This window comes from Trachemys scripta, chromosome 3 (assembly GCF_013100865.1).
Source record: "Trachemys scripta elegans isolate TJP31775 chromosome 3, CAS_Tse_1.0, whole genome shotgun sequence".
NCBI classification, from domain to species: domain Eukaryota; kingdom Metazoa; phylum Chordata; order Testudines; family Emydidae; genus Trachemys; species Trachemys scripta.
In genome coordinates this window covers 101,786,492-101,799,887 of record NC_048300.1, presented here as the reverse complement: position 1 = coordinate 101,799,887, position 13,396 = coordinate 101,786,492, and the positions used below count along the sequence as shown (strand labels likewise).

At 39.7% G+C, this 13,396-nt stretch overlaps 1 protein-coding gene across 13 annotated transcripts in view; it reads right to left on the bottom strand.

Annotated features, from left to right (window-relative positions):
* Positions 1-13,396, bottom strand: part of NHSL1 (NHS like 1) — a 241,808-nt gene that overhangs the window by 20,634 nt on the left and 207,778 nt on the right. For 10 of the 13 annotated variants that reach the window (XM_034765556.1, XM_034765543.1, XM_034765544.1 and 7 more), the window contains 2 exons: positions 6,925-7,117; positions 660-791 (listed from right to left, as the gene is read on the bottom strand). In XM_034765556.1, coding sequence (XP_034621447.1) covers positions 660-791; positions 6,925-7,117 — 325 coding nt within the window. The remainder of the gene's footprint in view (positions 1-659; positions 792-6,924; positions 7,118-13,396) is intronic. The other 3 variants (XM_034765549.1, XM_034765548.1, XM_034765554.1) reach the window with 1 other exon arrangement.

Here is a 13,396-nt window from a genome sequence, read left to right as displayed (position 1 = left end):
TAAGTAGCCACTGGCTAGAAAATTGTTCCTCTGGAACATGCAAAAGAGTTGAACATCAGGACATTGAAGTGTTCTCATTAAACATCTAGTTAATCTACTACTAGATGTCTAGTCTACGTCAAGCAATGAGATAATTAACAATGCTGGCATTTAAGAGGTCACAATTAAGTCTCACCTACACTGGAGGAAGTGGATGACTCTTTGGGTAGTTTTGTTTCAGTGTGAGGCAGCAGATCCAGTAAGACAACCATTAATTGGTTGACAGTGGTAATGCATTCTTCACAAGTAAAATGCATAAACACTTCATTTTTATTTAAATGGTTGCTTATATTCTGAAGCACAGGGCAAAATCTGTAGGAAGATTCTAAATGCATGGATTTTGCATCCCTGCAGATTTCTATTGTCCCAGTACACAACTTTTTCAAATAATGTGTTCCCCTCAATTGACTGAAATCAGCAAACAAAGAGCTTTAATTTCCAGATGCACAAATGATTTGGCTTGAATTAACATGCCTTTTGCAATAGGGCACACATTTATTTGGAACTTTAATAGGCTATCAGACTGTATTGGCTTCATGAGCACTGGTAAATGTTATTAGTCAAGTAATGGGAAGCAGTGAAGATGAATAGTGACGGAATACAGTTCTGATGAGCCATACCTAGCTCCTTTTGAATGTTGTCAGGGACTCCTGTAATAGTCTTTCTCCTTTTGACTTTCTTCGGCCGTCTTACCACAGTGTCTGTGTAAATTAGAGACCGCCGAATGCTGGCTTGGCGGTCGAAATTCTCCCCTAATGTGTAGTAGAACAAGCAAAGCAACATTACTTTCAAGCACGCTGACATCATGCACTTTCTTCCACTAGCTCATTGTAGAAATGAAAAAAAGGCATTAATAAATGATGTTAGCTCAGTCCTACAGTGAGGGTATACATTGAAGGAAAAGATACAGCATATCGTCACCATAAGGCTTGAGGAACATATACATTATAGAAAGGTGCATGGTGTATGATATTTTGACTCCTTAGCCCTAGTTCAAATCTGACTGAAGCATGTGCCATTCCACTAAAGTCATCAGGTTTGAATCTGGCCCTCTGTGTGTTTTTTTGTTTTTTTTTTGGTTGTGGTGGTGGTGGTGGTGGTGGAGAATGGCAAATTTGATTGCTCCTTGAAAATGAAAGACTAATACTGTTCACTTAGGAACAGACATTGTCATGGCAGGACTAATGCTAGCTTCCTCATGTAGCTCCACCAATGCATCTAAACCTTGACCTGCAATATTTTTTTTTCAGTCTGAGCATGATTTAGTTGGGAATTGGTCCTGCTTTGAGCAGGGGGTTGGACTAAATGACATCCTGAGGTCCCTTCCAACCCTGATATTCTATGATTCTGATTCTCAAGCAAACATTGCCAAAGCAACGGTATCCAATTTGTACAGTTATTTCATGATGTGGGTAAATATCCATGGTAACCAGGGTGAGACCAAACTAATTTTCCTTGTGATCTCAGCTATATTTCAATCCCAATCTCCATAAGTGATAGGCCAAAAGTATTAATAAACTGTAATATTGGTTATTATCAAACCTTTATAAATGGAACATTCATAAATGGACTACTACAGAATGAAGAACTCGTGTCTATCAGAGTGCATTACTGGAGAAAGCCTTATAGTGACCATATACTGTATCATAATGGGACCCAGCAGCAGCAGCACCCCTCCTGTTAAGGTTGAGCAGATTTTCTTTAGAAACTCACTTTTTAGGGGTTCACAACTTGGCCATTTTAATTCCCACTAAGATCAAACCAAGTTAATTTCTGAATTATCAGCCAAGTTAATTTCCCCCCCTAAAATTAGATCACAGTGCTCAAACTTTTTTTTTTTTAATTTAAAAAACCCACGAATAATTTTGTTTTAAAAACTGAGAGGCTGTACACACTTGAGCATGTGTATTCTCTTTCTGCCTTCTAAGTTTTTCTTTAGTAGTTTAAAAAAATCAATGGCCAAATTTGGAACCTCTGAAAAGTGACTACTGCACATACACAGTAGCTAACGTACTTCTCATACATCGTTCTCCTGGTTTCCTTCACATCATTGTGTGTCATACAGGTAGCGCTGAAAATACCATAATTTCTACAACACTTTACATTTCAAAAGATTGTGTGCAGACACCTGAAAACACAGGACTAATAATTGTAGCAGTTCCATTCATCATATACAAAGGTTATGACTAATGTTAATGGATCGTTGTGTCCCGATGCATAGCATTCTTGCTAACCAAAATCTTTGCAACTGTAACAGTGCATCAATGTCATCTCAATTTTCAGTGTTCTACTAATTAAAGTAAGACCATATTTAAGTGGGGGCGGGGATTTATTTAAATATGTCTTTAAATACGGTCATATTTAAAGTACGGGGCATTCCCCCAGGATCTATGATAGAGAGGCCCCAAAACATTGTGGCAGAATGTCTACTTTTAGAGGACAGTACTACTACTCTAATAGTATGTCTACACTGCTATCAGGTGGTGTTATAGTAGCACATATAGCCATACCCAAGCTACCTCATTAAAAATAGCATTAAAAATGGATTAGCCACTCAAGGACATACACAAGTCCTAGGCAGGCTTGTTGAGTGGCTAGCTCATGCCATCATGGTAACACTGCTATTTTTAGCAAGCTAGCTCATGTATGGCAATCACATGTCCTGACTGGAGTGCAGACATACCCTGCAGGTATGTCTACACAGCAAACACACACCTGGGGCTGCCCTGGGTCAGCGGGCTGGGGCTGCAAAAATCCTGTATAGACGTTCGGGCTCAGGCTGGAGCCCAAGCTCTGGGACCCTGTCAGGGGGGTAGGTCCCAGAGCCCAGGCTCCAGCCTGAGCCCGAACATCTACACAGTAATTTTACAGCCCCGCAACCGGAGCCTTATGAGCCTGAGTCAGCTGACCCAGGCCAGCCGTCATAGGCGCTGACTACATGGTGGCTGCGGCAGCCTCCCTACCAAAACCTCTCCCTTCCCCCAGTTCCTTCTGCCCGCTGGCGGGCCCTGCCGATCAGCGCCTCCCCCTCCCTTCCAGCACTTACTGCCTGCCACAGATCAACTGTTTCGCAGCGTCAGGAGGTGCTGGGGAGGAGGAGCGAGAGCGCAGCGCGCTCGGGGGACAGGCTGGAACTGGGCGGGGAAAAGGCAGGATGGGGTGGAGTGGGGGCTGGGCCTGGGTGGAGCTGGGGGGGGCACCCCCAGACAGATTAGAAACTCAGCGCCTATGCCAGCCGTGGCTATACTATGGGTCTTTTATTCCAGACATATTCATAGACATACCCTAAAATGTTATGAGATGCTGGGACCCTTATTGCTTGAAGGTTCAGGATCATTTGTTAATCCAGCCTTCAGATTAACAACTAACACTTCTACGCACATTATGATAGTTCCATCCAGCTGTTTGGACCTATCAATAGAAGGTTTTTTTTTTGTTTCTTCAAAAATTTCGTCTTCCATTTAAAAAACAAAAACAATCGCACACAAGACAGTGGGTTCTGAGGAAATTAGAATGCAAAACAAAAAGACCAAAAAAAAATATAATCACAAATCCTCCAGAAAAAAATAAAATTTTAATTGTAATTTAAAATAATTCAAACAAGGAAATCCTCTGTTGATTAACACTGCCACTCCATCCTCATTTGCCATATTCTGCCTTTGACTTTGCAGCATGGATTATGCAACACGTGAAAGTCACTATGTTATTTATGGATCCAATCCCACAACCATTACTCATGCAATCAGTCTTTGGTTTAATTGGGACTACTCATGTGAGTAAAGGCAGTAAGAAAAGGCCCTAATTTATATTGATTTGTATGGATGAAAAATGTTAAGGACAATGAAGAATGTTAAGACAAAGAGGCCGCATTAACAAATCAAGGGCTTGTCTACACTTACTGGGGGATCGACGAGCGGCGATCGATGCATCGACCACAGATCGCTCTCCTGTCAACTCCTGTACTCCACCAGATCGAGAAGAGTAGGGGGAGTCAACAGCAGAGCGTCTCCCATTGACATTGCGTAGTGTGGACCCCACGGTATGTAGATCTAAGCTAAATCGATTTGAGTTACGCTATTCACGTAACTCAAATTACATAGCTTAGACCGAATTTCCCCTATAGTGTAGACAAGACCTAAGTTAAACTAATCAAATCATGATGTTTCAGTCTTATTTTAACCACTATTTGAGGCTAAAATACGTATTTATCAGGGTCTAATAAAAAATCTAAAAATATTCATTTTTGTTTTTAAGGGTTTATAATAAATGTCCTTCGACGGCCTCACTGAAGTCTATGTGTCTTACTTGTTAATTCATGGGACACAAGGTCAACAGGGTCTAAGTGCATGCTTAGCTGCTTTGCAGAATCAGACCCTTGCTCTTCATTTTCACCCTTGCTTATCCTACCCATCACCACCAGATACTTTTATAGCTGGAAAATAGTCCTAGAAAACCCACTGCAGCAAGACACTACTATATGTCTCTTGATTAAAATGTAGAACGTGCTGTAAAAGCACTTGCTGGCCACCACCCCATCACTAAAAAATGGAGCAAAATCACTTGCGGAACAAGCTCAGCCCCTGTTTATCCTAAAGACAGAATCCATTTCCAAACCTGGATGTCTAGTCAGCAGTTTGTCAGCCTAATGCAGTAACCATGCATCTTCCGACCAGCCACCAGATTTGTAATACTAATGTGTTAATTGCAATCTGTCCTACTGAAGATCTAAACTGCCAGAACACCGCCATGTGGTGCACACCCCAGTAAGAGGCCTTGTAGCTTATTCATTATTAATGCACTTTCAGAAATGCTTTCAATTTCCAAAAGCCACTTCTTGGGTTAATATTTTATTTCAGTCAAATAGTAATGAATAGGGATTTCTGTCCCACTTCTGTGCAAACAACATAAAAATCACAAGTTATTAAAAAATTACAAGCAAAGAAACAAAAGCTGCTATGTATGTTGCACAGCATGGCTTAAAGAGTGGCACAGAACAAATTTTTCATTCTGCATTTTTCCCCTCCCCCATATAAGTAAATTTAACATAGGAAATGTATAGAACAACGTTACGCTGGGGGAAGAATGAATTTTTTGAAACCTGTATTAGACTGCAACAAAGGATAGATCCCCTTCATTACAGCACTCAATTCATTATTTTTTAAGTAGCACAGTAATAATTTCAGAGACCAGGAAACCTTATGGTTCATGTAGAGTAGTTTACATACCTAACAGTAATTTTGCTTTCCTCTAATCACTTTCATAGCGCCTTACTATCACTTATATAAAAGGAATAGAGTGCAAAACAAGCACTTCAAAGAAAGCAAGGTTTGTTACACAACTTGATGAAATTACAAGGACAATTTATACAGATTCATTAACATTTCCATACTGTATAGCTAAATTAAACCCCTGGCAGTTACTTGATCTCTTATCTTTTTAGTCCCTCCCCCCCATCCCCTTCTTTCCATCTGTTTGTCTCCACTGTACATTTGCAGTACACAGAGGTCATTACTGTGAACTGCAGATTACTTAATTTATAAGTATCTTGTGCTCCTGCTGTCACAATATCTAAGCCATGCTCAGACTTATTGATTACGGCAGATAATCCATTGTTCCCATAACACCTCCTTCTGCACCTGTGTATCCTATATTTCCAAGATAATGCCAACTGGTCTGCAATACTTTAGTGTTGTATTTGTTTATGCTGTTAATTAAAAACATTTCATTATTTTCTGGTGTCTTCTTTTAATGTCCAAGACATTTTCTCTTGATTTGCAGATTTCTTTGTAGTGTTCATTATTGGCCTGAAGTTGTATAGCATTGTAAAATTTCACCAATGGAAACATTCAGCATTAATTCTATGCAGTTCTTTCACAAAACTATATTAATAAAAAAGTATGTGTATTAAATAGTTATTAGTAATCAAACAGGAGAGGTGAACGCCTCATCTTAATAAATTATTAAACAAAATCAAATATCACATGCTGTTGATTACAATATAATGGTAAGCTTGAAGTCAAATGGAAGCCATGTGAGGTTTGAAATAAGTCAGATACTGAATATCTTCCTGTTTCTGGCATCTAAACATAAACACACATATCCTGAACAACCTATAATATACAATCTTTATAATATTCAGACACAAGGAAGAATTAAGTGACGATTTAATCTTTCATGAAAGTTCTAATTTGGGATACACCAAAAAATTTTCTGGGTCTAACTGGTTTTCAGCAGTGTAACTTCCATAGTCTTAAATGGGAGCTATGTGGCTAAAATCACCCACAACATTTTTTACATTTAGGGTCAAGATATTACTGATACTATGGAAGTATGGAATACATATATACAAAAGGAAATTTCCTCCCAAGAGCCATAAATATAAGCAGCCCAACAACTCTTTTTATATCCTCACCCATATTCTTTCCCTGTAAGCCTCTTGCCATCAATAATAAATGGTTAGATATATATTCCAAATTTTGAAACTCTCCCGCTTTGGGGGACAGAAATCTTTTGATAATTTCCCTTCCATAAATTCTTAAGATAAAATCCTGAAAATCATTGCCAGTACTAAAGCAGATGATTTTCCATTACAAATTTTCATTGTAGTCCATTGCAAAATGTAATTGATATAAATTTTCCCATTAGATCTCATCAATTTTTATTCTGTTTCAAGACCGTGCTGTTGGTTTCCTTCATTAAATTAAGTGTCTGACTAGGGTTCACAAACCACTGTTTTGAAATAAAGGTGCAGTAACTAGTATTTATTTCAGCATATTATTAAATCATATGCTTCAGGTAACAAATAAAGAAACAACATTGACTAGGGTGCATCTTTTGCCCCCCCGCCCACAGGCATGCTAAACACCACTGAAATGAAAAGCCTACCAGTTACATTAATAGGAACCACATCTGTTTGGACCGCTTGTGCTTGCTGTCGCATTTTCTCCTCTGGTGTTGGCAATGGAAGTGACTTGGTCCAGTTAGTTTGGGTGTTGATATCAGAACATTCATTTGAAACTGGTGTTCTAGTTCTCTTGATGCTAATAAGCTTTTCCTCCTCTGGGGAAGGGACTGAACACTACAAAAAGAAATGTATACAACAGTATGAATTTCTTATAAGAAAAAAATGTCAAGCCAAATTGTGATAACCTTACTGACAATGAACAGTATTTGACATTGCAAGCAGTCTCATTGCAGCCAGCAGGACTACTCGTGGAGCGAGATACTACTCAACAAGAGTAAGGATATCACAGCCTGCCCATAAAAAGTATGATCTATTTTTTTTTTAATGAAAACTTGTTATTTATCCAACAAACCTGCATATGTATATGTTAAAGTAGCATGAGAAATGATCTTAAGAATGGCAAATGATAAAGTTATTTATTAACTCCATTCCATTTTGCAGTTGTTAACTTCCATGTTCGCCTCCTTGTATGCCTCTCTCAGCAATGTGCTAGCAAGGGACATCAGAACTGAGCATCTGTTTACCTAGTTTTGATGTGCACAGTTTTAGCAAAAAGCCTGTTATGAAGAGGCAGTTTTTTATGCAGCTCAGTGAAGCAAAGAACTAAAATAAAGCACAGGAGAGAAACCCTGATCCACCTCAGTGATGAGGAAAAGGGTATACATTGATAATACCAAGGAACAAAAACTATTAAGTTAACCACCATTGAATTTTACTAGAAAATCTAATTATTACCACACTATCATAGAATTTGCATACCTTATAAAGTCATTCCTTACTAAAGGACCATCCATGCTGCTATTTGTGGGGAGGTGGGTGGGGAACAACAAAGCTTGCATAGTATTTTCACTACCCAAAATTACTGTGCCAAAAAAAGGCTTTCGGCTGAGTGACATTTGTTTAGTGGTACTATCATTTGTTATACTACATGAGCCAAATTCTGGGGTGATGGGTGGTGGAGAGGGGAGGAACGTAAGTGTTAGGAGAAGCTGTGATGTTGGTGGGCCTTCCTCTCTCTGACTACCATGCTCCAAGACCCTCCATCTTACATCTCTACTGACATCTGTGTTTCCGGATCATCAACCTGGGATGGTGTGCTAGGTGAAGTTACCCATTCAGTCCCTTTGTCATTCTGCCAGGTAAGAACAATGCCTTAGCAGGGAGGCATTATCAAAAACTCGCTCTTCAATGAGTTATCCGATCACTGCCTCCCACTGCTGTCATTCATTCCTCATAGCTTGACTGTCATATATGGAGGTGGAATCTGTGACCCTCTGTAGGCGCTTTGCAGCCACTACTTATGGGCCAGGCGCTGAGGATTTGGGGAGATGTCTGCACAACATATATTTATATATGGATTTGGGGAGATGTCTGTACAATATATATATATATATATATATATATATATATATTTTAACAGAGATTTAAAAAATTGTACTCTTAAAAAGTACAGTAGTATAAAAATGGTGTAGGCAGCTGTTGTGCTGTAACCATTGCTTAATACATGGATCACAATCATCTCACTGTCATGTTGTACTCCCACTGTTTGTTGTATCCGATTCCCCATCACCACCACCACTTAGATTGTACGCCCTTCGGGGGCGGGGGCTACCTTTTTATGATTTGTTTGTACAGTGCCTAGTACAATGCGGCTAGGGCCTCTTGATGGAAATGATAAATGACACTAATAATACTGTATTTGCATGATATGGGAATATGCTTTGAAGTGTAGGATTTTCTTTATATTTCTCTATTGAATACTATATTGATGATCCTGGTGTATTATCTGATCTATGGACACTTCCATTCATATTTTAGAGGGGCCAAAAACCAACAGTCTTAATAAGTTCATTATGGGCTTGTCTACCCTTACCGGAGGATCGGCGGTCGATTTATCGGGTCTCATGAAGACCCGCTAAATAAACTGCTGATCGCTCTCCTGTTGACTCCTGTACTCCACCTGATCAAGAAGAGTAAGGGGAGTCATACAATCATAGAATATCAAGGTTGGAAGGGACCTCAGGAGGTCATCTAGTCCAACCCCTTGCTCAAAGCAGGACCAATTCCCAACTAAATCATCCCAGACAGGGCTTTGTCAAGCCTGATCTTAAAAACCTCTAAGGAAGGAGATTCCACCACCTTCCTAGGTAACCCAATCCAGTGCTTCACCACCCTCCTAGTGAAAAAGTTTTCCCTAATATCTAACCTAAACCTCCCCCACTGCAACTTGAGACCATTACTCCTTGTTCTGTCATCTGATACCACTGAGAACAGTCTAGATCCATCCTCTTTGGAACCCCCTTTCAGGTAGTTGAAAGCAGCTATCAAATGCCCCCTCATTCTTCTCTTCTGCAGACTAAACAATCCCAGTTCCCTCAGCCTCTCCTCATAAGTCATGTGCTCCAGCCCCCTAATCATTTTTGTTGCCCTCCGCTGGACTCTTTCCAATTTTTCCACATCCTTCTGGTAGTGTGGGGCCCAAAACTGGACACAGTACTCCAGATGAGGCCTCACCAATGTTGAATAGAGGGGAATGATCACGTCCCTCAATCTGCTGGCAATGCCCCTACTTATACAGCCCAAAATGCCGTTAGCCTTCTTGGCAACAAGGGCACACTGTTGACTCATATCCAGCTTCTCATCCACTGTAACCCCTACGTCCTTTTCTGTAGAACTGCTGCCTAGTCATTCGGTCCCTAGTCTGTAAGAGTGAATGGGATTCTTCCGTCCTAAGTGCAGGACTCTGCACTTGTCCTTGTTGAACCTCATCAGGTTTCTTTTGGCCCAATCCTCTAATTTGTCTAGGTCCTTCTGTATCCTATCCCTACCCTCCAGCATATCTACCACTCCTCCCAGTTTAGTGTCAACGTCACGTAGTGTGGGCTCCGAGGTAATTAGATCTAAGCTACGTCAATTTGAGTTACACTATTCACGTAACTCAAATTGCGTAACTTAGATCGACTTTTCCCTTTAGTGTAGACAAAGCCTAAGCATAGTTTAGGGACCCAATCTTGCACAAAGCTCCATGGGCAGATCCTTGTGGCTATGCTCCACTGAAGCCAATGGCAATCACTTCAAACAGAGAACTGAGGTCTAAATTGCTTTAAAAAATCTCAACCCTCAACAGATTTTTTTCCACCACTGAAGCTTTTAACAAAACTGCATGAGTTAAGCAATGGAGAAAAACTAACAAACACTATCACATAAGGAATAGCAGCTTGTATTCCATGTTTCAGCCCAATTTGATTAAAAAAAAATATAGCTGTGGTATAATGAGTTTCTAATGAAAATGACAAATGACCCTGAACTGTATGTGGTGTTAACCTGTATTGTTACAGTACAATAGAACAGAAAGGAAAAGTAGTGTGTGTTTGTTTCAATGGGGTAGTCAGAATCTGTTTGATGGTGAGTAACATTATTTCCATCCAGAGGTCTCTCTCTCTCCTTGGTTCATGTGCCAAGGGACATATTTGAAGCACAGATTTGCCCTTTGTATGTGGTGATAAGCTCCAGTAACCTACTTTTCCTCTGGTTGCTTGATACTGTCAGAATCAATAACTGTCACTAGGTCTCAGCTGTCATCAGGCAATCACCAGGGGCTGCTCCAGTATGACAAGTGACAGAGATATTCAGTTAAGAAGCTCGCCTTCTCTTTCAAGGAAATTATTCCGACAAACAGGGCACAGACAATATTTTTCTTTTAAATGAAGCTGTTGTACAGTGGAGTGATCAGATGGAGGGGAAACAACGGCATCTAGACGGAGAAAACACTATGTGGAATCCTGATTATCCAAAGATCTGGGGCAATTGCCTACATTTTTCAGAAAAATCAGGATTCAGAAAATTAAGGGTGGGGGGGAAATGAATTGACCAGCCAAATGAGCAAACAAATATACAGGTGAAGATCCTTGTGAAAAGTGGTTCAAAGCACTATTTGTGCTGACTGCAGCTAAAATGCTGTTTTGATGGAAGCTCTCTTTCAAGCTAGAGGACGCATTTGTATTTCTGTTAAAAGGGAGTTTTGGAAATTTGGTGCTTTAGGGGGTGGGGTGGGAAGTCAGGCTCCAACTACAGATGATTTTTTCCCATTGTACTGGCTTCTTGAAGCACACAACTTCCCCTTCTTCCTATTCCTGCTCCCAGGATACTAACAGTGGTAGTGGTAGGTATTATTTGTTTACACTTTTCCACATCAGTATACTGAAAAGGCATGACATTTACAAAGCTGTGCACAGCTCACCTGCTGGGAAACAGCAGCCTGGGTTCGTTTGCACTGAAATCGTTCATTTCTAAATTGGCTGATTATGGAAGATACAGATTTCTTGCCAAATATGGAAGTCGGCTCTTAAATATTTCAAGGTCATCTACTTTTTTAGGCTAGTGCTCACAGCCTTGTACGTAGATTAGATGAGTGACCATTCTAACTGCAAGAATATTTTTTATCAAATAAGGCACATTACATCACAGTGGTAGTGCAAGGGGCAATACTACGAGATTATACTGGTCACATAGCACATCAGTACAGCCATAACACAGAGTATTTCTGAAACGACAGAAAGCAACTTTCCCATTTTAAAATTGTAAAAATTCTAAAAATTCTCTGCTTCACACTAGCTTTTCTTTTGGATCAATAGGGCCAAATTTCAAAGTATGGCTTCTAATTTGTAGGCACATATCTTTGCATGAGCTGCTTGAATGCTCAGTTTTTTTGTTGCGCTTGCAAAGGATGAACTTGGACCATATACAATTTTTCACTGATCTGCGCAATGGATATTATAGAAAAAAATCTGAATTAAAACAGAGGTTGAAGTGAGATCTCCCCCTTGGAAAATTTGCCTGCCTACAGGGAAATAGACTCAGCAAGGCTGTTTCCTCTAAACTCTTCATCATTTTGTTGGGATTCTGTCCCTCAGTGTTCCCGTTACCTATAAAATGGGTTCTCTTCCTCAGAAGATTTATACTATTTGCTTCAAGGACCTTAATTGGCAACTGACTCTAGGCTGATTATTTCACAGCATGTTCTGCCTAAATTCCCTGTTTACTCTTAATCTTCTAATAGAGCCAGACTGCTCTAAAGGTTTCTAGAAGGTCACCTGGAAGTCCTGTCTTCTCAGATGACAAATTAAACCTCTAGAAACTTGCCCTTACATTAAAAAAACCTTGAAATGTCTAACCATGCCATTCACCCTGCAACCATTTCTATGAATAAAACTCCTCTGAACAGATAAGAAAAACTGAGAACTAAGGTCTATGCAGAGCTTTGAATAAGAACAGAATAGCTTTCGATTCATGTATCACATTGTCCTGTTTGCAGTTTCTTCTCCAGGCAAATACTAGTTTGATGGCTTCAAGTGCTATTCTGTTAAAAAAACCAAACACACACACACCAAACACCTTTACATTTCTATCCTGGTCAATCCACAGTTTGTGTAACTACTCCATTTAGTGTGTGCACTCCAATCTGTTTTGGATCACTGCTACTTTCACTATGAATTTGCATTCAATTACATTAAATTTATCATCTACTGGTCCAGTTAGTGGCAATCCTCAAATCCCTCTGAATCTGGGAGAATCCTCATTATTGATTATATATTTACCATTTTCACTCTCACTTACCAACTTTGCTATTGGTATCTCAATCATTCACTTCCTATTATAAACAACATCTGAAACCTAACCGCCTCTCTGTTGCAAAGCACGGTGGCTGGAACTTCTTTTTAGGTACAGTTAGTATTTCTTACATTATTTATCTCAAGATGGACAACCTGGACAGACTTATCTCCAGTTTTCTTGACTAATTCATCAACCCCTTAGCCTTTGCCCCAGAACTCTTATCACTCACTGTCTTGTTAAAGGGAGGATTTTTTTTTTTAGTAGAAATGACTTAGCTACAAAGAAACCATCAAGTCTTCTAGTATCTTCATCTCCTTCTCTTTCCTCTGTTGCTACAGTGCTTCTTTACTTATTTCTCTGTGTATTAGAATGTTACCATTTGAACAATCTTTTGAAGAAAATGGATGGGATTTTCAAAAGTGCCAAGTGATTTAGAGGTATATGTCCCTTAACTTTCAATAGGATGTATGCCTCTAAATCACTCTGGTCTTTTGAAACTCCCATCCAACATACACATAAGCTTTCATTTTGGACAGTGCCCTTCTGTTAATCTCTTCACTACATTATCTCCTCAGTGTCTTACTGTTTCCTAGACAGTGTCCTTTATGACATTTTATTTCTGCTATGGAGATACAACAACATCACACCTGCCAGCCTGTCACATCCTTGGGGTATTAAGAAGCAGGAAGCAATATAATGCAGGATCTCTGGCTCTCAAAGCAGTACAGGCCTCTCTCATCCTGTATACACTGAATGAAATTTCATCAATGAAGATCAATA